Source organism: Leopardus geoffroyi, chromosome D4 (assembly GCF_018350155.1).
Source record: "Leopardus geoffroyi isolate Oge1 chromosome D4, O.geoffroyi_Oge1_pat1.0, whole genome shotgun sequence".
Lineage (NCBI taxonomy): Eukaryota > Metazoa > Chordata > Mammalia > Carnivora > Felidae > Leopardus > Leopardus geoffroyi.
In genome coordinates, this window is record NC_059342.1 from 32,339,514 (window position 1) to 32,363,184 (window position 23,671).

The 23,671-nt window shown below is 40.4% G+C and overlaps 1 protein-coding gene across 2 annotated transcripts in view; it reads right to left on the bottom strand.

Annotated features, from left to right (window-relative positions):
- GLDC (glycine decarboxylase) overlaps positions 1-23,671 on the bottom strand; it is a 100,553-nt gene that overhangs the window by 23,654 nt on the left and 53,228 nt on the right. For both annotated transcript variants that reach the window (XM_045467470.1, XM_045467471.1), the window contains exons 12-16: positions 22,149-22,246; positions 21,563-21,647; positions 21,359-21,400; positions 20,093-20,235; positions 4,838-4,913 (exon numbers count right to left, since the gene is read on the bottom strand). In XM_045467470.1, the coding sequence (XP_045323426.1) occupies positions 4,838-4,913; positions 20,093-20,235; positions 21,359-21,400; positions 21,563-21,647; positions 22,149-22,246 (444 nt within the window). The remainder of the gene's footprint in view (positions 1-4,837; positions 4,914-20,092; positions 20,236-21,358; positions 21,401-21,562; positions 21,648-22,148; positions 22,247-23,671) is intronic.

Below are 23,671 nucleotides of genomic sequence, written 5' to 3' on the forward strand. Positions count from 1 at the left end.
AAATCATTTTCATTTCCTCCTACAAATCATGTGAACACAAGTGAACACACGTGCTCTGATAGATCTGATGATGCTGCACTGCAGGAAACTGCATCACAAGAGGTTTTACCAAAAGAAAGCAATAAGGAGAAACAATGATCACCTGAAAATAATCCTCCTTTTTTTTTTTTTTTTTAAGTCCCAGAACTAATATTGCAACCCCTTGAAGAGAAATGGATGGGCATTACAGAAATGGCCTTATGGAGGGAAAACTTTGCTCTGCAGGTATTTCCTCAAAAACAGCAAAGGTGTCTACTTCAGAAAGGCACAGGAGTACACAAAGACAACTGTTTGCCAGAGGCAAAGTGTTACTCTTCTGTTGACAGAAGGTTTGTGCCTCTTTTGAACAGCTATTTGTCTCATGCTGGTTATATAGTGTTGTATTCAAATCCTTTTTCTTGTTTGAATGCTCCCCTATTTTATTGAGTTTAATTTCTCAGAACCAAAGCTGGAGACACTTGTCCTTTCCCATAAGGTATTTTTATTTTACCAAAGGATCTTTGGATAAAAGGATCCCTTCTGAGCAGAACATTGATCACAAAGGAAAAGGCAAACATTAAAAGTGAATACAGTCAACCATACTTAAGCGTAAAAGAAAGTTTAAAATTTTTTAAATGTTTATTTATTTTTGAGAGGGACAAAGTGCAAGCAGGGAAGAGCAGAAATAGAAGGAAACACAGAATCTGAAACAGGCTCCAGGCTCTGAGCTAGCTGTCAGCACAGAGCCCGATGTGGGGCTTGAATCCACAGACCACAAGATCATGACCTGAGCTGAAGTTGGACGCTTAACCGACTGAGCCACCAGGCACCCCTCAAATAAAAAAAAAAAAAAAAAAAAAAAAAAAAAAATTAATGAATATAAAACATTGGCTAAAGGCCTAAATTAAGAATTCATACCAGGGAAGTTCTGCTGAAATAAATATATTCAAGGTAAAAATGTCAAACCATCCTATGGTACGCTGAGTACCCCTTCAAATGCCCATGTTCTAATTCTCAGAATCAATGGATGTATCCTTATGGCAAAAGGGACTTTAAAAATGCGATTAACTTCAGGCTCATGAGATGAGAAATTAAGGATTTTGAAATCTGTCTGGATTATCAGTGGACCCTAAACACATTCCCCAGTACTCTCAGCAGAGGGAGGCAGGTGGAGGTTTGACAACAAAGTAAGTAGAAAATATGATGAATGGGGGCGCCTGGGTGGGCAGTCAGTTAAGCATCAGACTTTAGCTCAGGTCATGATCTTGTGGTTCATGGATTTGAGCCCCACATCAGGCTTTCTGCTGGATCCTCTGTCTCCATCCTACCTGCCCCTTCCCAACTTGCATGCACGTGCACACACACTCTCTTTCTCTCTCTCTCTCAAAAAGAAACATTTAAAAAATACTTTTAAAAATGACAGGAAATTTGAAGGATGAACAAGAGGATGGAGTGATAGCAAGAAGGGGCCCCAAGCTAAGGAATGCAGGAGGCATCCAGAAAGGCAAAGAAACATGTTCTCTCATGGATCCTCCCAAAGGAGACTGCCTTACCAATACCTTGACTTTAGCCAAGGGAAACCAATTTCAGACTTCTTGACTCCATAACCGAGAAGATAAATTTTTGTTTTTTCAAGCCATTAAGTTTGTAAGAATTTGTTACAGCAGCCACAGAAAACTAATACATATCCTGATATAAGGAGCAGCAGAAAAAGTCTCAGCGGTTTTGTCAGTGACTCATTTATATGTTGCTATTATACAGTTCTGTTTTTCTATGTAAAATTAGGAAACTTTAGTATTTTTTTTTCTGTAATTTTATTTAATGTTGGTTTTGCCTCACTTTAAAATTGTGCGGTCACAAGGGAATGGATGTGATGCTTTAGTTTATATAAAACAAATCCTCTTTGGAGCATTTATGCCCATTTAGATGGATGCTGTTTTTCTAACTCCCCAATGTACCTGGCATAAACCCAACCCATAACTCATTCTCCAACACTTGCTGAATGAGTGAAGGATTAAGAAGGAGTGCTCATTTGTGAGGGAAAATCGAATTCTTACCACTAAGAAAATCTAAAAACCAAATGCCACTACTTTGTCTCAGGCAGTTAGGAAGAGAAAAATACTCCCATATACATTTTGGGGGATGTTTTTTGGTATTTTCTGTGGGGTCAATGTTTTCTGTTATATAAAAACCACATCTCTGCTCAGCAAATCTAAGTTAATATTGGACTAACAAATGGAGTTGTTAATTACAAAGGGTTTAAGACAATCCCTGGTGTTTGTTAAACAAATTTATAGTCCCCCAAATTAAACTGGTAGATCAAGAACTTGGTTGTTGTATTTAGGAACCTCTGAAATTTAACCCAAGAGCAAATGTGAAAAATAATTGCCAAAAAACAGCTTGAAATAAGAGAACCATCAGGGACTCGGGTGGTTCTGCAGCATACAATTTCCCCACACTCCTTTTCAAAAAAGAAGGATGTATTTTACTGGATTCCATTAGGGTCTATTGTGCAGGAACAGCTGTCTGAGACTCTTCTGATATGGAAAAATCCTCCCTGATTATTTGAGTAATAAGTCATTTTCTTCTCTAACTGAAAATGTCAACTTTAATTAAAATCTTTAATCTAGAAAGGATGCCAACATTTCCAAACTTAAGAGTTCTGTATTTCTACAAGCTCAGGGACTGGGTGGCCTTCCCTGTCTCTCCCACCCTCGGCCCTTCCCCAGCTTCAGTGGCTAGCTCCCTGCAGTCCTTCAGAATGAAAAAATGACACTGTGGTTATAGCAGTGTGAACAATGGTCAGAGAAGAAACATCACATGCAGGGGGACAGACAGAGAAGAGAGGACTGGAAAACACAAAGAGAATGAAAAGGAACCATAAAGGATCTGTCAGTCACAGAAGAACTCTGCCCAGGCCCAATCAAAAGTTCTTTCATCCTTTCTGCTTGACCTTTCTGGTTTGGTCCCCCACTCCTGGACATTCACAGATACTTCCTGATGTCAGAGTGGAGACCTGGAAACAATAAGGGGTGGGGAGCATCAAAGATTGGATGGAACCTGGATTTTAGCATGACCACTACAATGCAGATCTCAAAAATCTCTTTATAAAGCAGGGGCAGGAGGAGGATGAGGAAAAGGAGGCAACATGGAGGTGGTCACACAGAATGAATGGATCCCTTCCCAGGATCCCCAGACACCCAGTGGTTAGAAAGTGTAACAAGGAGCTCCAGTGGCTACCTTAATACATGGAAGCCACAGAGGAAGAACAGAAGGGGGAACTTTTAATGTCAGTCACCTGCCATTCTTTCCCTGGACAACATGAGCTTCAATGTTTCCTTTCTGATGCTATGACAGTGCTGAGACTCTGAGGTCCAAAGAATGATTCTAGTTCTAAACTAACATTCCCTTAGAAACTTAAAGAATTCAAAACCACTAGGAAACCCAACTTGGAGTGTCAGGGACTGTGTCTATCTGATTTATCATTTAATCTAACTCAGGACTGGCACACACCGTGCCTTGTATGTAACCAGGATTGAATAATTATTCAATTAATGATGTCCTCTTTTTCAAAGATTTTTGAAAATTAGTTCTACTCCCCAACTAGGACAAAGGCCTGAGAAAACATACCTGTGAAATCAGGATGGATAAACAGGAGGAGAAAGAAAATTCTTTTTTCCCTCCGTTTTTGAAAGTGAAGTATAACAGTTTTCAGATTCTCCATTGCAAAATACAGGCAACTAGCCACAAATAATCTTCTAGTTTTAATATACCCAGAAATGGACTGAGATAGGGCCACCAGCTTCTGCACTCCCACTAACTTGGGCAACCAGAACTAGCCTGGCACCCTTTTCTAAGTCTCCTGGGATGGGCAGGCACTTTTATCCTGCTCCCGACCCCTACCCACTGCTCCCTCTAAGAACTCCACCTCCACAACTCAGTGGAAGTTCTCGCTCAGTGTTGGTCAACACCAAAATGAAGACCTCAGAAACAGGCTCATTCACCACACTCTGAAGCCTATGTCAGATCAACTGCTAGAGGCACTGCTACCTGGAGATTAGTGGAGTCCAGTCAAGCCCATTAGCACCTGTGGGTCCCTAAACAGGCTCCACAAGCAGTTTGGACCCTGGAGACTAGACTCCCATACTAAAAGCAAAAACTGAAGCAGAACCATGAACTCTGCTCCACCATCTTCTTTTGCTGCTTAGAGATGACAATCCTCAATAGGGAATTTACTTATTCAATAAATATTTTATAAAAAAAAATTTTTTTTAAGTAATCTCTACAGCCAACGTGGGGCTCAAACTCATGATCCTGAGATAAAGAGTTGCGTGCTCTACTGACTGAGCCAGCCAGGTGCCCCTCAATAAACATTTTTTGAGCATACATATGATCAGAACTGTGTCTAGTCACAGTAGGGGTTACAGAAGAATTAAAGGCAAGTCCCTACCCTTTGTTCAGGTGTAGGGCCAGGACTACACAAGGGAGAAGAGACCTTGAAGGGTAACATTCCTGCCCCTTCCATCCTTTGCAACCTGTGGAAAGCAGTTCCATGGCCAACTGGCTGACTTTTACAGACTGGGCTTGAACAAAAACCTTTATTTTCAAATGTTTTCCCTCAAAATGGTCCGTGGAAGTGTCTCCGGGGCAAGGATCGTAATGGCCAGTTCAGGGAAATCTGTTTCTTGATTATATGTTCCCTAGCTGATTCCAAGAAGGCTTAGAAGGAGTGCACCACAAAAGAAAAGGGACTCTTCTGTCCCCTGATGGGGACCCACTGTCCCCTGATGGTGGGCAAGCACCACCTGCCCATACTTACTGTCCTGTGTCCCTCTCCTTTCCCCTCGAGGTAAGCTCGGATAGTGGCCAACCCAGCATATTCCCCCTGGGCTCCGCTGCAAAGACAAGAAGAGAAGGGTCAGGGCTTTGGGCCTCTTTGCTTTCATTGACTCATTCACTATTCACTGGGCAGGGACTGCATGTTCTCCATTTGACAAAAAGGCATTACTAGACACCATGGAAAGCTCACCTAGGATCTCTGCACAACCTAAAAGCTCTTGAATGACCACAGAATGGCACTCAGTCCGTGTACTAAAGCTCATCTACTCCTACTCAGAAATGGGCCTTTCAAACCTCGCTCAAACCATGTATCTACGAATTCTATTACAGAAAATTTCAAAAATCACACAAAAATAGTAGAATATAAGGAGCTGCCATATACGTATTATCCAGCTTTAACAATTCTTGGGTATGGTCAATCTTTTTCCAACCATATCCCACACTAACCCCCTCACTCTGAACTAGATTATTTTTATTAGGTGGGCTTCACACCCAACAGGGGGCTTGAACTCACAGCCCACAGATCAAGAGTTGCATGCTCTACCTACTGAGCCAACTAGACACCTCCTGAACTAGATTGTTTTGAAGCGAAACTCAAGTATCATATCATTTTATCAATTCAAATGTCAGTGTGTATCTTTCAAGGAGAACAATTTTTAATAATATTAATTACAATTATTACACCTAAAACCAGAATTTGTCCATACCACATATATAATCAGTGATGATATTACCCCAAAGGAACTATACCCTTTGAGTGTGGCAATAGTCCTTTATTCTTAGGTGAGCTTTGCCATGCCCCCATGCATGTGGCAGCTAGAAGCTGTCCATACCCAACTAGGCAGTCCTTGAAGGCACCAATTTAAGAGCACACTTAATAATAGTCCAGTGAGCAATACTGAGTCAATCATAAACTGTTACTTAATGTTCTCAGTAGTCTTTGCAGAAGGAAAGGGAAGTGAGTAATAGGTTTTTAAATCCCATTCAAAGTGGTTATTTCCTCTATTTTGCAAAATTACACCATCCCTTAATCCTGTAGAAGACCCAGTGGTTTGGGTGTTCATCCATTCTAATCATCCCATAATACTGAGATAACACTCTAAAAGTACAAGTTGTAAGAATAAGATAAATTTCTAAATTTAAAAACTTCTAAAAGCTAGGAGTGATGGGTGGCTCATTGGGTTAAGCGTCCAACTTTGACTCAGGTCATGATCTTGCAGTTTGTGAGTTTGAGCCCCACGATGTGCTCTGTGCTGACAGCTCAGAGCCTGGAGCCTGCTTCATATTCTGTATCTCCCTCTCTCTCTGCCACTACTCCACTCATGCTCTGTCTCTCAAAAATGAATGAACATTAAAAAAAAAATTCTTTAAACCAAAAGATAAAATTTGGAGCACTATTTTTGTTTTGTTTTTTTTTTTTTTGTTTTGTTTCCTTGTTTGTTTTATTTTGAGAGAACACCAGGACAAAACCAGTTGGATTTGAAATGTTTTCAAACTACTGTGGGGACACTGATGGTCTGGTGTTAGGAAACAGCAGAATTGAGGACTTAGGTCAGGAGAGATAACAGGGAAGCATCTGGGGCTTATAGCCTGGCTGGAGAAAGAGAAAGTGGTGACTTGCAAAGCAATAGGATAGGGTAGATTAGCTAAGTAATAGTAATAATAAGTATAAATTGCTCCATTAATTAAACACTTCCTACTTAACAGGCACTCTGCACAGAGTACAGAGAAATGGTAGCCCTTGTTGTGGGGGTTACCACTAAAGCATTTTACATCATCTTATTTAGTCCTTATTTAATCCTCCCAATACCCCCATATGATAGGTCCATCACCCCCGTTATGTACATGAAGAAACTGAGGTTAAAGTGTTACATGCCCACATGGCCAACAGTGACAGAATTAGACTTCAGTACAAGTTGGCCTCTCAAGGAGCCTCATGTTTCCCCTGAGAGCAGTACTGTTTCTCCGAGCACATTGCGCTTCCCAAAGGATTCAGAGCTGTGATTTTCTTTCACATAACCCTTGTCGAACTAGGGAGGGTTGGCTAACACATATAATAAGATTCTTGTCACTTACACTGAGTGAGGTCTGCCTCTTCCCTCTTCCAGAGAGGTAGGCAGACATGAGTCTTCCATTTTCCTGTCTTTGGAAAAACAAGTTGTTGCTCACTTGTTGTTTTTATTTTGGAAACAGAAAAATGAATATGCTTCAGCAAACCACCAATACCAAGTTACCTAGCCTCTGTTTCCTCATCTCTAAAATAGGGATAATAATTGTACCCATATGCACTCAGTATTTTGTTACTGTTATAACACAATCCTATAAGTGCACTGTACATTGAAAATTATTTTAGAACTCCAACGTACTTTGTGTGCCTGTCTTATCTCAATTAGAGTGTAAGCCCTGAGGGTAGGATATAGTTCTCAGCATATATAGAACAGTACTCTGCATGGACTTTGTTCAAAACTTAGTTCCCATGGCCAAATCATGGAAAGAGCCTAAATGTCCATCAACTGACGAATGGATTAAGAAGATGTGGTTTAAATATACAATGGGATACTACTTGGCAATGAGAAAAAATGAAATCTGGCCATTTGTAGCAACATGGATGGAACTGGAGAGTGTTATGCTAGGTGAAATAAGTCAGGCAGAGAAAGACAGATACCATATGTTTTCCCTCATATGTGGATCCTGAGAAACTCAACAGAAGACCAGAGGAGGAGAAGGAGGGGAAAAAAGTTACGGAGAAGGAGGGAGGCAAACCATAAGAGACTCTTAAATACTGAGAACAAACCGAGGGTTGGTGTGGGGGTAGGGGGGAGGGGAAAGTGGGTGATAGGCATTGAGGAGGGCACCTGTTGTGATGAACACTGGGTGTTGTATGGAAACCAATTTGACAATAAATTTCATTTAAAAAAAATTAGAAAATAAAATAAAATAGCCAAAAAAGTTGGTAGAAAAAAACAAAACAAACAAAAACAAAAAAACCCCAAAATTTAGTTCCCATCTCCAGCCGAAGCAGTCAACATTGATATCCTTTCTTCCATCGAAAGGGGACTCAACAAATGGATTCTATACTTACCTCTATTTTTTTCTCATGACTTCTCATCTTATCTTGTTGGAAACCAATCAAGGTGTTCAGAACAGGAATGAAAGAGAATGGAACTGTGAGCCAGTAATCCAAGAGAGAGGCATTATCCTACGGATGATCATAAATGCTACATGTGGCAACTTAAAACTAAATGCCACATAAGGAGCGCCTGAGTGGCTCACTCGGTTAAGTGTCGACTCTTGATTTTGGCTCAGGTCATGATCGCACCGTTCATGAGATAGAGCCCCTAGATGGGCTGGCATTGACAGCACGGAACTTGCTTGGGATTCTTTCTCTGTCTCTCTGCCCTTATCCCACTTATGCTCTCTGTCAAAATTAATAATTAAAAAAAAAAAAACCTTAAATAAATAAATAAATAAATAAATGCTACAAAGGCTTATTATTGGGGTTCTATTAAAATAAGAGGAATTAGGGGCGCCTGGGTGGCACAGTCGGTTAAGCGTCCGACTTCAGCCAGGTCACGATCTCGCGGTCCGTGAGTTCGAGCCCCGCGTCAGGCTCTGGGCTGATGGCTCAGAGCCTGGAGCTTGTTTCCGATTCTGTGTCTCCCTCTCTCTCTGCCCCTCCCCCGTTCAAGCTCTGTCTCTCTCTGTCCCAAAAATAAATAAACGTTGAAAAAAAAATAAATAAAATAAAATAAGAGGAATTAGTGCCACATGTTGATGGAAAAGTATTATGAAAAATAACTGCTTATCTCCATAACCCAGATTGAGAGTCCATCAGAAAACCACTACATGTGGAGAAAAAACACAGCAAAAACAGTGGTTTTCTGACATCCATTTAAATTGAAGTGGTTGGTGGCTTGGATCTGCAGAGTTGGCCACAGAAAGGAGGACACTAGTGGGTGGGGAGCCTCAGACCCACAAAAGTGTCAAGTAAGCATAAGCTTAAATTGTCTTAGAAAAACAACATCCTCCAGTCATGGCATATATTCAGGCTGGTGAAAGAACTGCTACATATTGTACTGCTAAACACAAAATGAGCGAAGTCTAGCAGACAACATCCTCCAAAACACAGACTCATTGCACAAAAAATCTATAAGAAGTCATAGGCTATAAGAAGCTAGAACAAGTACAATGTCCCACAAGGTGAAAATAAAATGCAGTTGATGGGATTCAACAGTTTTGTAATGATTAAACTAGACTATTAGTATCAGCGTAGAATTCTAAGTGCAATCCTAGTCAGTGTGAACTTAGCAAAAGGTTTGGGGGGGGAGAGGAAGAGGGTAGAATTTGAAGATGGCATGACAGAAACAGGGTGACACTACAGCTCTTTTGCTAGAAAGAGACTAGAACTAGAATTCAAGGACACAAATGTCAATGATTTTTATCACTTTACCTTCATCTTTGCTAAGAACCCTGGGATTTAGAAATATTGCAACTTAGTTCTAACCTGGAAAGGTTTAGTTTTTAGACCTGTGGAACAAATTTTTATTGGACCTTCACACAAGATGAATCCCAAGGGAGACTTAAAGACTTTTGCTAGATGTTAGAAATATGACTGCAGATGATCTAACAATCAATGATGAAGAAGGAATAAGGTCTGCTCATACAGATGATTGTGGAGAACATTCATGGCGAGTAGTCACAGGTAGAAAGCTTAGCACTCCTTAAGCATAAAACTAAAGATGGGTTAACATAATGAATGAATTTTGGGGGCACCTGGGGGGCTCAGTTGGTTACTAGTCCAACTTCAGCTCAGGTCATGATCTCACTGTGAGTTCAAGCCCTGCATCAGACTCTGACTGAGCCTGGAGCCTGCTATGGATTCTGGATCTCCCACTCTCTCCTACCCTTCCCTGCTCACGTTCTCTCTCTCTCAAAAATAAATGTAAAAAAAAAATTTTAAAGAAGGTTTTTATCTTAAAAATTGGGGGTGGGTGGGCAGGGGCGCCTGGGTGGCTCAGTCAGTCAAGCGTTTGACTTCAGTTCAGGTCATGATCTCACAATTTGTGAGTTCGGGCCCCACGTCAGGCTTTGTGCTGACAGTTCAGAGCCTGGAGTCTACTTCAGATTCTGTGTCTCCCCCTCTCCCAACCCCTCCCCCGTTCATGCTCTGTCTCTCTCAAAAAATAAATTAAAAAAAAAAAAAAGAAGTAGGAAGGGAGCAAACATTCCCAATCACTGTCCATTAACAAGTTATTGAACATGTGACCCAATCACAGCATAGAGGAAACTCCCACAGTCTGGGACTTCATAATCTGGAGGAAATGACCCAAGAAGTGGGACAGTCACAGATTTTCCAGTGATAGTGGTGACCCTTCACCTGGAGTAACCCTGATTTGTTCTCTGCTGCAAGCCTCCCTTGGGTATTGTCACCTAATTCATAGGTGGATTTGAAAGTTTTTTGTTGTAAAATAAAACATTCCTGTGTTTAAAAAATTTGCATCTATAAAAAAAAAGCAACCTTCTCCCATTCTTCCCCATCTAATTCTCCAAAAGGAAACACTATTAATGATATGTTTTTTTTTAATTTTATAATGCTTTTTTTTAATTAACGTTTATTTATTTGTTTTCAGAGAGAGAGAGAAAAGCACAAGCTGGGTAGAGTCAGAGAGGAGAGACAGAATCCCAACAGGCTCCGCACCATCAGTGCAAGAGCCCGATGCAGGGCTTGACCCCAGGAACCGTGAGATCATGACCTGAGATGAGATCAAGAGTCAGATGTTTAACCAACTGTGTCATCCAGGTGCCCCTGTGATATATGTTTTGATGTCAAACTCCCCTCAACCAAACACTTTAATAATACCACCATCAAGTGCTTGGGAAGTGACCAAGTGAAACATTAGCTAAGAAACTGACATGATGGGATGCCTGGTGGGAAGAATCTGACTTTGGCTCAGGTCATGATCTCATGGTTCATGGGCTGGAGCCCCACTTGGGCTAGCTCAATTTCTTTCTCTCTCTCTCTCTCTCTCTCTCTCTCTCTGTCCCCTTGCTCACTTGCGATCTCAAAAGAAAAGAAAAGAGAAGAAAAAAAGAAACTGACATGGTAAAACTGATCCCAGTAAGATGATCAAAACAGCCACTGCTTCAAAATGACCCACTTTAGTCCATGGCAACATCCTAAGACACCTCCAAGAAAATAAAGTAAAAAATGGCACTGATTCCTATCTTATGAATGGAATAAATAGGGTGACTGACAATTTTTTCAATAAACATACCTTGGAAGCAAAAGGATATTAATCAGTCTAATTCTGTTGCTTACCTCAAGTACCCAAACACTGCCTGGATCTCCATTCCAATGAGCTTATAATAAAAATCTCAATGTATCATTCTGGAATGTTCTTACCAATCTGTATCTGATTTAAAAATTTTTTAATGTTTATTATTTGAGGGAGAGAGAGAGAGAGACAGGGAGCAAGCAGGGGAGGGGCAGAGAGAGAGGGAGACGCAGAATCGGAAGCAGGCTTCAGGCTGTGGACTGCCAGCAAAGAGCCCTACGTGGGGCTCGAACCCACAGACCATGAGATCATGAAGAATGAAGTCGGCCACTTAACCAACTGAGCCACCCAGGCACCCCAGTCTATATCTGATTTGACTTAAGCTGAATTCTATACTTAACCTTCAGATTCTGTCAAGAAACATCTGAATAGATCCAGCTGTTCTAACCATTCTGATATCCGAAGAGTATGTTAAAGCAACGGTTCTCAAACTTAAATCTCCAGAGCATCAGCATCACCTGGGAACTTGATAGAAATTCAAGTTCTGTAGTACTGAGTCAGAAATTCTGAGGGTGTGACCAAGTGCAAAAACCACTGCTCCAAGCCTTACAAACTGCAAAAAACAAAATATGCTTTTGAGAGTTAAGGAAATTGGGGGAGGGGAGGTCCTTCTCCTATTTTCTGTGTCCCCAAAGATGGTTCTCTTCATCCTTCACCCTTCTTTCTCTTCCTCCTGGTGTTCTGAGTACTTCTTTAGGAAATCAGTCTCTGACCAGAGGTCTCTGATATCTGGCTTCCTGGAGTTCTCTGATAGGAGGGTTCTGAAGCTGCACCAGGCTCAGTAGGAAAGCATTATCAGAGATTATCAATGGTATCAGTCATGTTAGAGCTAATTAATCAATTATGAGCTCAAGAATGGGGGTGTGGGAGGTAACAACCATCAAGTGTTTTGATTCTCCTTACTGTAAACTGTCCTGATACACACATGGTGGTCATGACTTAGTCTTCAAAGGGCAGTTTCAAAGTTCAGTCCACTGGAAGATATTAATCATCTAACTAAACCTTCCTCTTTGGTGTTCTTTCAGGGCAACACACTTTCCACCTCAGTGATGCACATTAGAATCACCCAGGAAGAGTTTTAAAAACCTTGATTCCTGAACTCCACCCTAAGGGGAAATTCTGATGCAACTAGTTTGTGGAGTGAGAAGAGCATCAGTATTCTTCAGAGTTTCCCAAGTAATTCTAACATACAGCCAGGACTATGAATCTCTGTAACCCCAGTGGTTTTCCCAGGATGGTAGTTAAAACAGCACATTAGCATCATCCAGATACTTGTTAGAAATGCAAAATTCTCAGGCTCCAAACTAGACTTACTGAATCAAACTCTGGCTGTGAAGCTAGCAAGTTAATGAGCTCCCCCAGGTGATTCTCATGCACAATAAAGTTTGAGATTCATAGATTATGCCCTGTTTACACCTTTATTTAAGAACCTCCAGGGAAGGGGAGCCTGGGTGGCTCAGTTGGTTAAGTATTTCTGACGCTTGGTTTCAGCTCAGGTCATAATCTCAAGGCTCTTGAATTCAAGCCCCGAGTCAGGCTCCATACTAACAGTGTGAAGCCTGCTTGGGATTCTCTCTCTCCCTCTCTCTGCCCTCCGCTACTTGTGCTTGCTCTCTCTCAAAATAAATGAATAAACTTAAAAAAAGAAGAAGAACCTTCCTGGAGATTCTGGAAAAGCAACTGCCAGCCTCAATCTACATTCAAGATCATAGTTTGCTGCTTTTAAAGACAAAAGCAACTTATTCACTCTTATAAGCCAAAGGAGCTAATAGTAATTCCAGATTGTATTTCACATTAGATATCTGTGGAAGGTGTTAATTACTGTTGCTGTGTGCCTCAAACATTACATTACCCAGCATTACATTACCCAGCAATTCCTGGAGTGTATTTGTGAGCTGCTGAATGATTTTAAGAGTGTCACAGTGTAATGGGGAACAAGTCAAAGCAAGCCACACTGGGCACAATGGAAAATGGAAAGGTAATTAAATATTTTATGGCGATTTTCTTCACCAAACTGGAAATGCTCTCCAGGTTCGTAGATTGAGCAAATAAATAGGAGAAAGGGGGACAAGTTTCTTGACATTTTTGTTTCAAGTCTTTTAAACACCTTTGGGATCTTAGGAATCCCAGAAAATAGACCTAATAAAGGTTTAGTCACATGAACAAAAGATTTTATGCCACAATTTATCATAATAAAATCCTTTATCAACTATAATCACTGGCCATTCCTCAATTAAACCTCACTCAGATCAATAACATAGCATTTGCTTTCTTGCTGTTTAGGACAGATGCCTACATCATCACTAAGGAGGAAGCCATATAACAGAGGTTTGGAGGCCTCCACACATTGTGGGTGCTATCCTTACAACTTTGAGCTGCTGAATTTCCTTTCAGAGAAAAATCCTCTGACAAGAAAGCAAGTCTATATCCAGGCATAAACTATTAAAGAAGGAACAAAAGCCTCCTGTAAGCATAATGTAGATAGAAGTGTACTGGATCTGGACACTATTGAAGGGCCTAGCAGCAAAGATGAGGTATAGAAGTCAGGGCCATATATGCAGAAACACTCAGGTTTGTCCCTGAAAATATAGTTCTCTTATACAGGCCTATTAGAACCAGAGTTGTATTTCAAGTTCAATATTATTCTCTTCTGCAGAGCTTGGTTCCTTTCCCTTTGTTATGAGCCTTTCACACTTTGAGTACTGAGTTGCTCCTAAAACTGAGGTAGTATATGGTTTGCCTCCAACCCGAGGGCAAGCTTCGAAGCTGGCTTCATCATGCCATCAGCTGACGGAGAAATCCTCTGAGATCAGGTCACCCAGGCTAGAAATGAATCTGCAAACGTCTTACATTGCAATTAATTATTTCATAATACATATGTCCCCCAAATAAAATTAACTTCTTTTCATTTTTTTGAATTAACTTCTTTTTAGATTATATATTAAACATATACCATGGTTTAAAAAGGTTTCTTGTGGGGCGCCTGGGTGGCGCAGTCGGTTAAGCATCCGACTTCAGCCAGGTCACGATCTCGCGGTCCGTGAGTTCGAGCCCCGCGTCAAGCTCTGGGCTGATGGCTCGGAGCCTGGAGCCTGTTTCCGATTCTGTGTCTCCCTCTCTCTCTGCCCCTCCCCCGTTCAAGCTCTGTCTCTCTCTGTCCCAAAAATAAATAAACGTTGAAAAAAAAATTAAAAATAAATAAATAAATAAATAATAATAAAAAAAAATAAAAAGGTTTTTCGTAATCTAAAAAAGGATAAGGACAAAAAGTATTGAAATTCTACCACCTTGAGATACCTATTCTTTTCTTTACCTCTTTTGAACTATAACTCTGCATATATATATAAAACAGTATGGCCATTCCTCAAAAAATTAAACTGAGTCACCATATATCCAATGTCACACTTGAGCATATACCCCAAGAATTAAAACCGGGGTTTAATTGTATGTATACATACAGTGGAATATGGATCAGCCTTAAAAAGGATATGTTGAGGGGTGCCTGAGTGGCTCAGTTGGTTGAGCATCCAGCTTGGGCTCAGGTCAAGATCTCGCAGTTAGTGAGGTCAAGGCCCGTGTTGGGCTCTATGCTGACAGCTCAGAGCCTGGAGCCTGCTTCAGATTCTGCGTCTCCCTCTCTCTCTGCCCCTCACCCATTCATGCTCTGTCTCTCTCTCTCTCTCTCTCTCAAAAATAAACAAATATTTAAAAATATTTTAAAAAAAGGATATGTTGACACATGCTACAAGATAAAGACATGGATATAAAGACATTATGCTAAGTAAAATAAGCCAGATATAGAAGGACAAACATGATGTGTTTCCTCCTACATGACATACTTAGAGTAGTAAAGTTAAAAGCAGCAGAAAATAATAGCACCAGCCAGTGGCTGGTGTAACAGAGAAATGGGGAGTTGTTGTTTAATGGGTAAAGAACTTTAAGAAGACAAAGTCCTGGAGTTGGATGGTGTTGATGGTTGCAAAACAATATAAATGTACTTCATGACATTGAATTGTACTCTTAAAAATGTAATTTTTAATTGGTAAATTTTCATGTTATGTTTATTTTACCACAAAAAAAATTTTTAGAGTTGCAAAACATTACTAATGCTACTTCCTAATTCTTGCCATATTTAACTTTTAAGTATACGATAGCAGCGCCTGGGTGGTTCAGTTGGATAAGTGTCCAAATGCGGCTCAGGTCATGATCTCATGGTTTGTGAGTTCAAGCCATGCATTAGGAACCCTGCTGTCAGCACAGAGCCTGCTTTGAATCCTCTGCCCCCTCTCTCTCTGCCCCTCCCCTGCTTGCGCTCTCACAAAATAAATAAACTTGAAATAAATAAATAAATATTATACGGTAACAAAAAAGGAAAGGAACCGCTTACTCTTTATTTATTTATTTATTTATTTATTGTCTTTATTTATTTTTGAGAGAGACAGAGACAGAGTGTGAGCAGGGAAGGGGCAGAGAGAGGGAGAGACACAGAAAGTAGGCTCCAGGCTCTGAGCTGTCAGCACAGAGCCCAATGGGGGAATCAAACTCCCCAACTGTGAGATCATGACCTGAGCGGAAGCCAGACACTTAACCTTGACCGACTGAACCACACAGGTGCCAGGGAAAGGAAACATTTAGATATATTTTGGTGACCAGACTCTAGTCTACAGACATACTGACCAACTCCAATTAGGTATAAGTGAAAACACCAAGAAATGGTCTTGAGAAGAAAAACAAGATAAAACGGGCCAGCCAGATAACCCCAGATGAGGCTGGATACTCCCCTTGCATACTTTTGGCTTCTGTAATCTTGTTTGCCTCCTGCCTCCACCAACTATCTGTGTAGCACCACTGATAAAGGACCCCTCCCCTTTTTCTTTTGTCTCTCAACCCCCTACCATCCCCAGCCATAAAAGGAGACTGATGCCAAAGTTGGGGCTCAGCCTATGGAGGTGACTCTGCTAGGCCAGCACTGGTGTGCAATAAACAGTTTTTTGTGATTTCCTGAGCGCATGTGGCTTGTCTCTTCCTAGGCGCCAAGGAGTTGCTGTAACAGTCTCTTGATAATTGCTACCACACCCTTTATTTTATGAGCATAATTTCAGTGGCTGACATGATACATCAAATTCTTCCTCTGTACAGAATACTCAAGAAAACTTCTTACAGTAAATATGAAGCCTACATCAGCATCTTGGATTGGTCACTAGCCAGCAATAAATCATGATAAATAACAGTTAACCCTGTGGTAGACTAATTATAATACTTCAAACATAGGTTATAGGACCTGAAAATATAATTCACTTGTGGAGAGAAGCTTAGCACAAGTAAACCAAGATAGTGTCACAGCAAGATAAAAATAAAATCTCTTGCATATAGAATATATGGTGCATCCCTTCCTCTTTTCCTCAAATTAAGACATCAAATCACTTTCATCTCTGGAAGCATGGCCCTTGATAGAAGGGCCAACAAAAGAGCAGGGCATTTCCTTACCTGTCAGAGCAGCCTCTGCTAAGAACCAGAAATATCCCTCATCTTAAGCCTCAACTTTGGGTACAGCTACTGTCACTTTCAAATCGGCTCCTAGAAATAAGTGTTACACCTGGGAATCTCTGTAGTGTAAGAAGGCATCACTGACAGGAAAGGCATCTTGATAATGATCTCTTTATTTTCTGCACAACTTAAATGGGGTAATGAAACTCACTGCCAATCATATGAGGAGAGCAGGACAGAGAAACTTCTAAGAGAGTAGTTCTTAACCTTGCCTTGTCTTTCTCTCTTTCTCAAAATAAATAACTTAAAAAAAAAAAAAAACTACTCATGCCTGTGTCCCTTCCCTTACCCCTCTTTTGCTATTAAGATTATGATTCAATTTGGGATTGTGATCTGATCATCAGGATCTTTTTATAAACGCACCACATGAGTAATTTCTATGCAGGGTTGAGAACCATTTTATTAAGGGAAGGCAAACTTCCTCATTTGTAGGTCGGACTTATGGGAATCCTGTTTTGGCCCTCAATTAGCTGCAAAAGCTAATGATTTAAGAGTTAAAATAATCCTGAAAAATTACTAATCCACAGAAGATGTAATCATATTCCATCACTAGAGGGCAAAATTTCTTCACTTTCAATATTCATTTAACGTATTATTTCTTCAGGCTTATCATTCAGTTTCCTTTCCTCCTTTGAAAAGGAAGAGGGGCCGGATGATGATGTTTTAAAGAAGGCATGAAGCCTGACTTTCATGAATATCATTCCTTCCTATTTATAAAATCAGGGTTCCAGAAGCTATTATTAAAAGATCTCGGGGCGCCTGGGTGGCGCAGTCGGTTGAGCGTCCGACTTCAGCCAGGTCACGATCTCGGGGTCCGTGAGTTCGAGCCCCGCGTCGGGCTCTGGGCTGATGGCTCAGAGCCTGGAGCCTGTTTCCGATTCTGTGTCTCCCTCTCTCTCTGCCCCTCCCCCGTTCATGCTGTGTCTCTCTCTGTCCCCAAAATAAATAAACGTTGGAAAAAAAAAATTTAAAAGATCTCTGTGTCCTTTCATTTGCATATGCCCCCTTCCTAAAAGGTTTGTATTTTATAGGATGTACTGTTTTTACAGAGTGCATGGCTTTGCTGTATACCCTATCTTACCAACCAGGAGGTGGGGCTTGGCTGTATCTAAGATCTGATTATTTTCTGTTGCATAGGGTCAGAAAATAAATGTCTCAGTTTTAAAATCATTTGATTTTTGTATCTTGAAATACAAAGTCTGCATTTCTTTTTTTTTTTTTTTTTTAATTTTTTTTTTCAACGTTTATTTATTTTTGGGACAGAGAGAGACAGAGCATGAACGGGGGAGGGGCAGAGAGAGAGGGAGACACAGAATCGGAAACAGGCTCCAGGCTCTGAGCCATCAGCCCAGAGCCCGACGCGGGGCTCGAACTCACGGACCGCGAGATCGTGACCTGGCTGAAGTCGGACGCTCAACCGACTGCGCCACCCAGGCGCCCCCAAAGTCTGCATTTCTAACAAGCTCCTAGGTGTTGCCAGTGTTGAGGCTGCTGGTGGAAAATTAACACTTGAGTAGTGGAAGGTGGAAAAGCCAACGGCAGAAACACAACTCTTCTGAAGATACTTAAAATGTGAACTCCTGCTGGTAGTGTTTGTCTGCCTATCCATCTATGATGTATCTATTCCCATGAAGACAGCTCACAAACCTAGTGGATTCCAGATTGGAAATGAGAAGGGATCAGAATCACTTGTTTGCTTCTTAAAAATAAAGATTCTTAGTCCCAACTGCTGGAGATTATGATTAGTAGGTCTGGAGAGGGACACAGACATTTGTATCTTTAACAAGTACCCAGGAGATTTTGCTAGAGCCCTCTGCTTTTAAAAATCACTGTTATTCTTTATCCAAGGGATACAAGTATGCTGTTTTGAAGGGACACATGCACCCCCATGTTTATAGCAGCATTATCAACAATAGCCAATGTATGGAAAGAGCCCAATGTCCATCGATGGATGAATGGATAAAGAAAATATGGTGTATATATACATACACACACAATGGAGGATTACTAGGCAATCAAAAAAGAACAAAATCTTGCCATTTACAACTACATGGATGGAACTGGAGGGTATTAAGCTAAGTGAAACTAGAGAAAGACAAAAATCATATGACTTCACTCATATGAGGACTTTAAGAGACAAAAGAGATGAACATAAGGGAAGGGAAACAAAAATAATATAAAAACAGGGAGGGGGACAAAACAGAAGAGACTCATAAATATGGAGAACAAACTGAGGGTTACGGGAGGGGTTATGAGAGGGGGGATGAGCTAAATGGGTAAGGAGCACTAAGGAATCTACTCCTGAAATCATTGTTGCACTATATGCTAACTAGTTTGGATGTAAATTTAAAAAAATAATAAATAAAATTAGAGTGCTAAAAATAAATAAATAAATAAATAAATAAATAAATATCACTCTTCAAAAACATATCCTTTACATATAAGGAGACAGAGGCCAGAGGCGGGCAGGGAACTTTCTTTCTTTTTTTTTTTTAATGTTTTATTTATTTTTGAGACAGAGACAGACAGAACATGAACAGCGGAGGGGCAGAGAAAGAGAGGGAGACACAGAATCCGAAACAGGCTCCAGGCTCTGAGCTGTCAACACAGAGCCTGATGCAGGGCTTGAACTCACAGACCACAAGATCATGACCTGAGCCGAAGTCAGACGCTCAACCGACTGAGCCACCCAGGCACCCCTGGCAGGGAACTTTCAAAGTTAGTGACAGAAGGAACCAGGATCTAGGGTCTCCTGACCCTACTGGATTGAGACGTGGCTTCCAGTTAGGAGTTAATGTATACTTGATTCTAATTATTATGCTATGTCATTGATGGATGTAGTAACTAGTTTCCAAAGACGGCCCACAATGAACCTCAATTCTGGACATCCACACCCATGTATCATCCACTCTTGCATTCAAACTGAGCTGACTCTGTCACTTGCTGAATAAATAGCATAGCATCTGGAAATGACGCTGTGAAACTTCAGAGGCTAAGCCTTAAGGAGTTTGCAGCTTCCACATTCTTCCATTATGGAACACTCCATTTTGAACCCAGACAACATTCCAGGAGGAATGACACTTGAGCAACCACATGGAGAAGTCTACATGGGCAAGAACCAAGACCCAGGTCAGCATACTCACCTGTGCTCCCAACCAGCTGCCTATCACTAATTTTCTGGCTATGTGAATGTGACTACAATGGACCTTCTAGCCATCCGCCCCAGTGGATTTCAACTGTCTACTCAACTCTCAGAGTAAGAAATAATAAATTGTTTTTTTTTCAAGCCTCCAAGTTTTGGAGTGGGTGTTATACCACATGAGATAGATGAAATGACAGAAGAAATCTCTTACCTGTTAGGCTGGAAAGAGATTCGGTCATAGCCCGTGAGTTCACACAAGTCCTTCTCAAGCTCTCGGAAAAGTTGCTGATATCCTTGAGCTTGGTCCAGAGGCACAAATGGGTGGATATTTGCAAACTCCTTCCATGTAATAGGCTGAAGAGCAATGGGGGAGAAGACACATGCATATGTACATATTGTAATAGTAATTACCAATACTAACTTTAATGATGATGATGAGTATAGTAATAGCTAGCATAAAGAGTGCTTACTATGTGCCAGGCACTGTTTTAAGCACTTTAAATATATTCATTTAAACCTCACCACAATCTTAACAGATAAATACTGTTACTGCCATCATTTTACAAGTGGGTCACAAAAGCCCAGAAAGGGAACTTACACAAAAATATAAACTTTTTCTATCTTTTCAGGAACAAAATATATTTATATCCATGAAATCCAATGAGTTGTTGCAGGTAAGGTTTACTCAAACTCTTATACAGCACCTTTATTATTCTGTCTTCATTGAGCAGAACAAGACATAAACCAAAGTAAATGGGGAAAACCTTTCTAATAACAATATAACATGATTTCCTTTGCCTGATGTCATTTGTCGTATGGAAAAAAGGAAGATAGTTTTGCTAAAATGGATCCTAGCCTAGTAGAGATACTTACCAACTCATGATCAGGTTACACAAATTTTCTGTTGATATAAGAAATAAATGAAAACCTCCAGTCTATACCCTTCTGGTATTTCTAGAAAGAAGGATTAAGGTTCTGAATTCTACTGAGCATAATAAACTCCAAGTTGATAAAAGCTTTTTACAATGCAGATTTAAAAGGGGGAATAGGAGGGGCACCTGGCTGGCTCACTCAGTAGACATATGACTCTTAGTCTCAGAGTTGTGATTTGATCTCCACATTGGATGGGGAGATAACTTAAAATAAAATCTTAAAAAGTACACAAATAAATAAATAATGGGGGTAGGAAAGCATAAATACTTTAATATTAGTTAATTATTAATTACATATATTAATTTAATTAATAATGTTTATTTTAATTTAAAAAAATAATTTTACTCATAAATTTAAATGACCAAGTCGCAATAAAACTAGGGTTTGTCCTGAGATTGTTGAATACCAGGTAAAGAATTATTTAGACAGTTACTAAATCACAGTCCCAGTAGCTTTCTCTAGTTATCCACTTATGTACAAGCTAGAACACTGCTCCTATTAAATTCCTTCCTAAGAAAAGTTTTTAAGAAAACCTCCTACTTACTGCGAGTTCAGATGAGCTGTTGAGCTTCATGGTGCAGGACCCCTTTAAGAAGCACATCCAAAATGTATCACATTAATGATTTCCTCTTATCCCTCTGATCTCCCGACATGGCCACCCCTTCATTCCTCTTGCAGCATATCAGCTGCAACCCAAAGAGGTGGAACCAGGCGTGAGATGGAAGCAGGAATAAAAGGCAACAATTACCAGTGGAATCATGCTGTGAACAAGGGAAATATCTTTGTTTTCCAATTTCTTCATATATCGGACAATGTTTGTTTCTGAGTGATAGCTATGAACACAAAACACATGATTTGGGCCATTATAATGAGCTAAGAGTCCATGCACATCCTCCTGAAAGATAAGACACACTGAGATCTACCTTCAAACTACAGATCAAATTGAGCCATAGCCAACATACTAACAAAGTGTCAGAAGGAAGGACATAGAACCCCCACAAACCTCAGGGATGCACCAGGACAAGAAGCTTCTGGTGGTCAGGTTAGGAAGAAGAGGATGTTGAGTTCCTGGGTATGAACATCAGCCTGTCAACTATGCATCCAAACTCCCCTCTTCCTGACAAGTGGGTTAGGGGTTACAGTTCCAATGGAGCAGAGCCAGCAACAGGTGGCTTTGCCACAATCAGGAATGGAATCCTTATGGCAATGGTTTCTTAGTGAGCCATGGCTGAGCTACAAAAACCAGATCCATCTCACAGGTGGATTCAGAAGCCACTCTCTATTGTACTCCTGAGCCACAGTACACAATGCAGAAGTCTCACACCCAAGCAAACCTGTTAAACACTTGATGTGTGAGGAATGAGCTAGTTCTCTTGAAGGCAGTCCCTGGAATACCTCTCCGCTCCTCACCCATGCTTTCGGCAACCAGCTCCTGCATGGAGAGACCACAGAGTAAAGGAAGGGAAGCAAGCCTTGAATTGCTCAGCATGCATTCTGACAAAGCACTGCAGATCTACTACCACTGCCCACCTCCCTGGCATCTGTCATGGTTAGGTAAAAGGTATCAGGAGTCATGAATTGTGGCAATTGTCCAGAGCACTATTTTCAAAGTCTGTTGACCTCTGCCTCAGATAAAAAAGGAAATATGACAATTTTTATGCCCCCCACTGCACCAAAAAACTTCTCCTGTGTGTTCCTTGAGTAATGAAGCAAGTTCCAGGAAGTTATTTTAAAGTGCTATCCAAAAAAGTTATGATGATACCACTCAAGTAAGGATTCTCACTTGACACTGCTTTTGTCTTTGACAACAAGTTTAATAAAATACACGCACTAAAATGGGCGAAAGGGCAATCTCCTCAAATGAGGCTGAGAAAACTGGTATCCACATGCAAAAGAATCAAATTGGATCCTTATCTTACAACATATAGGAAAATTCAAACTGAACTAAGAACCTAAATTTAAAAGCTAAAATTATAAAACTTTAAGAGAAAAACATAGGCACAAATCTGCATTACCTTGGATTTAGATTTTGGTTTCTTAAATACGACACCAAAAGCATGAATAACATGCTTTTGAGTAACAAAAGAAAAAATAGAGTGGACTTTAATTAAAAGAAACTTTTGCATATCAAAGGCACTATCAAGAGAGTTAAGAACTCACAGAATGGGAGGAAATGTTTCCATATCATATCTGATAAGGGTTAATATCCAGAATATATAAATACATGTCTTGTTCTTCATTCTGCCTCAGGCTGATAGTATAGCCATCTAGAGCCCTCAGTGGATACTTCATAAATATTCCTTAAATGCATGGAACAAATACCTGTGGTTAAATTTAATGCAAAATTCTAGATAGAATATGGCTTATTCAGTCCTATTTATTACTTAAGGCTTAAAAAAGAACAGTGTGATATCTCTTTGATGATTTATATTTGTTATCTAGTACTCTAGATAAGTCCCTTGTTAAAGAGTTCATAGGCAACCAGGACAGAACCTATTACTACTGACCACTTTCTTTTTCATCCATGCAAGTGTAACCTTTCTCCTCACATGGCCCTGCAATTTCATTGTTTCAGAAATCAACTCAGTCACACTGTACTGTGTCTAGTTCTCACTATAATCCTTGGCCTCTAAGCCTTTATAGTTGCTTTTCCAAGTGTCTGGAACCTCTCCAGCCCCAGCCTCCTGGTCATTAACTGTGCCATCTTAGATTCACAGAGTCCTCAGAGCCTAACATACTACCTGCCATATATTAGATGTTCAATAAATATGTTACATGAATGAGTATTTTCCCAGAATTGACATAACCAGGACACCAATGTCATGATTCCCCATTTGGGACAGTTTGAATTAAACAC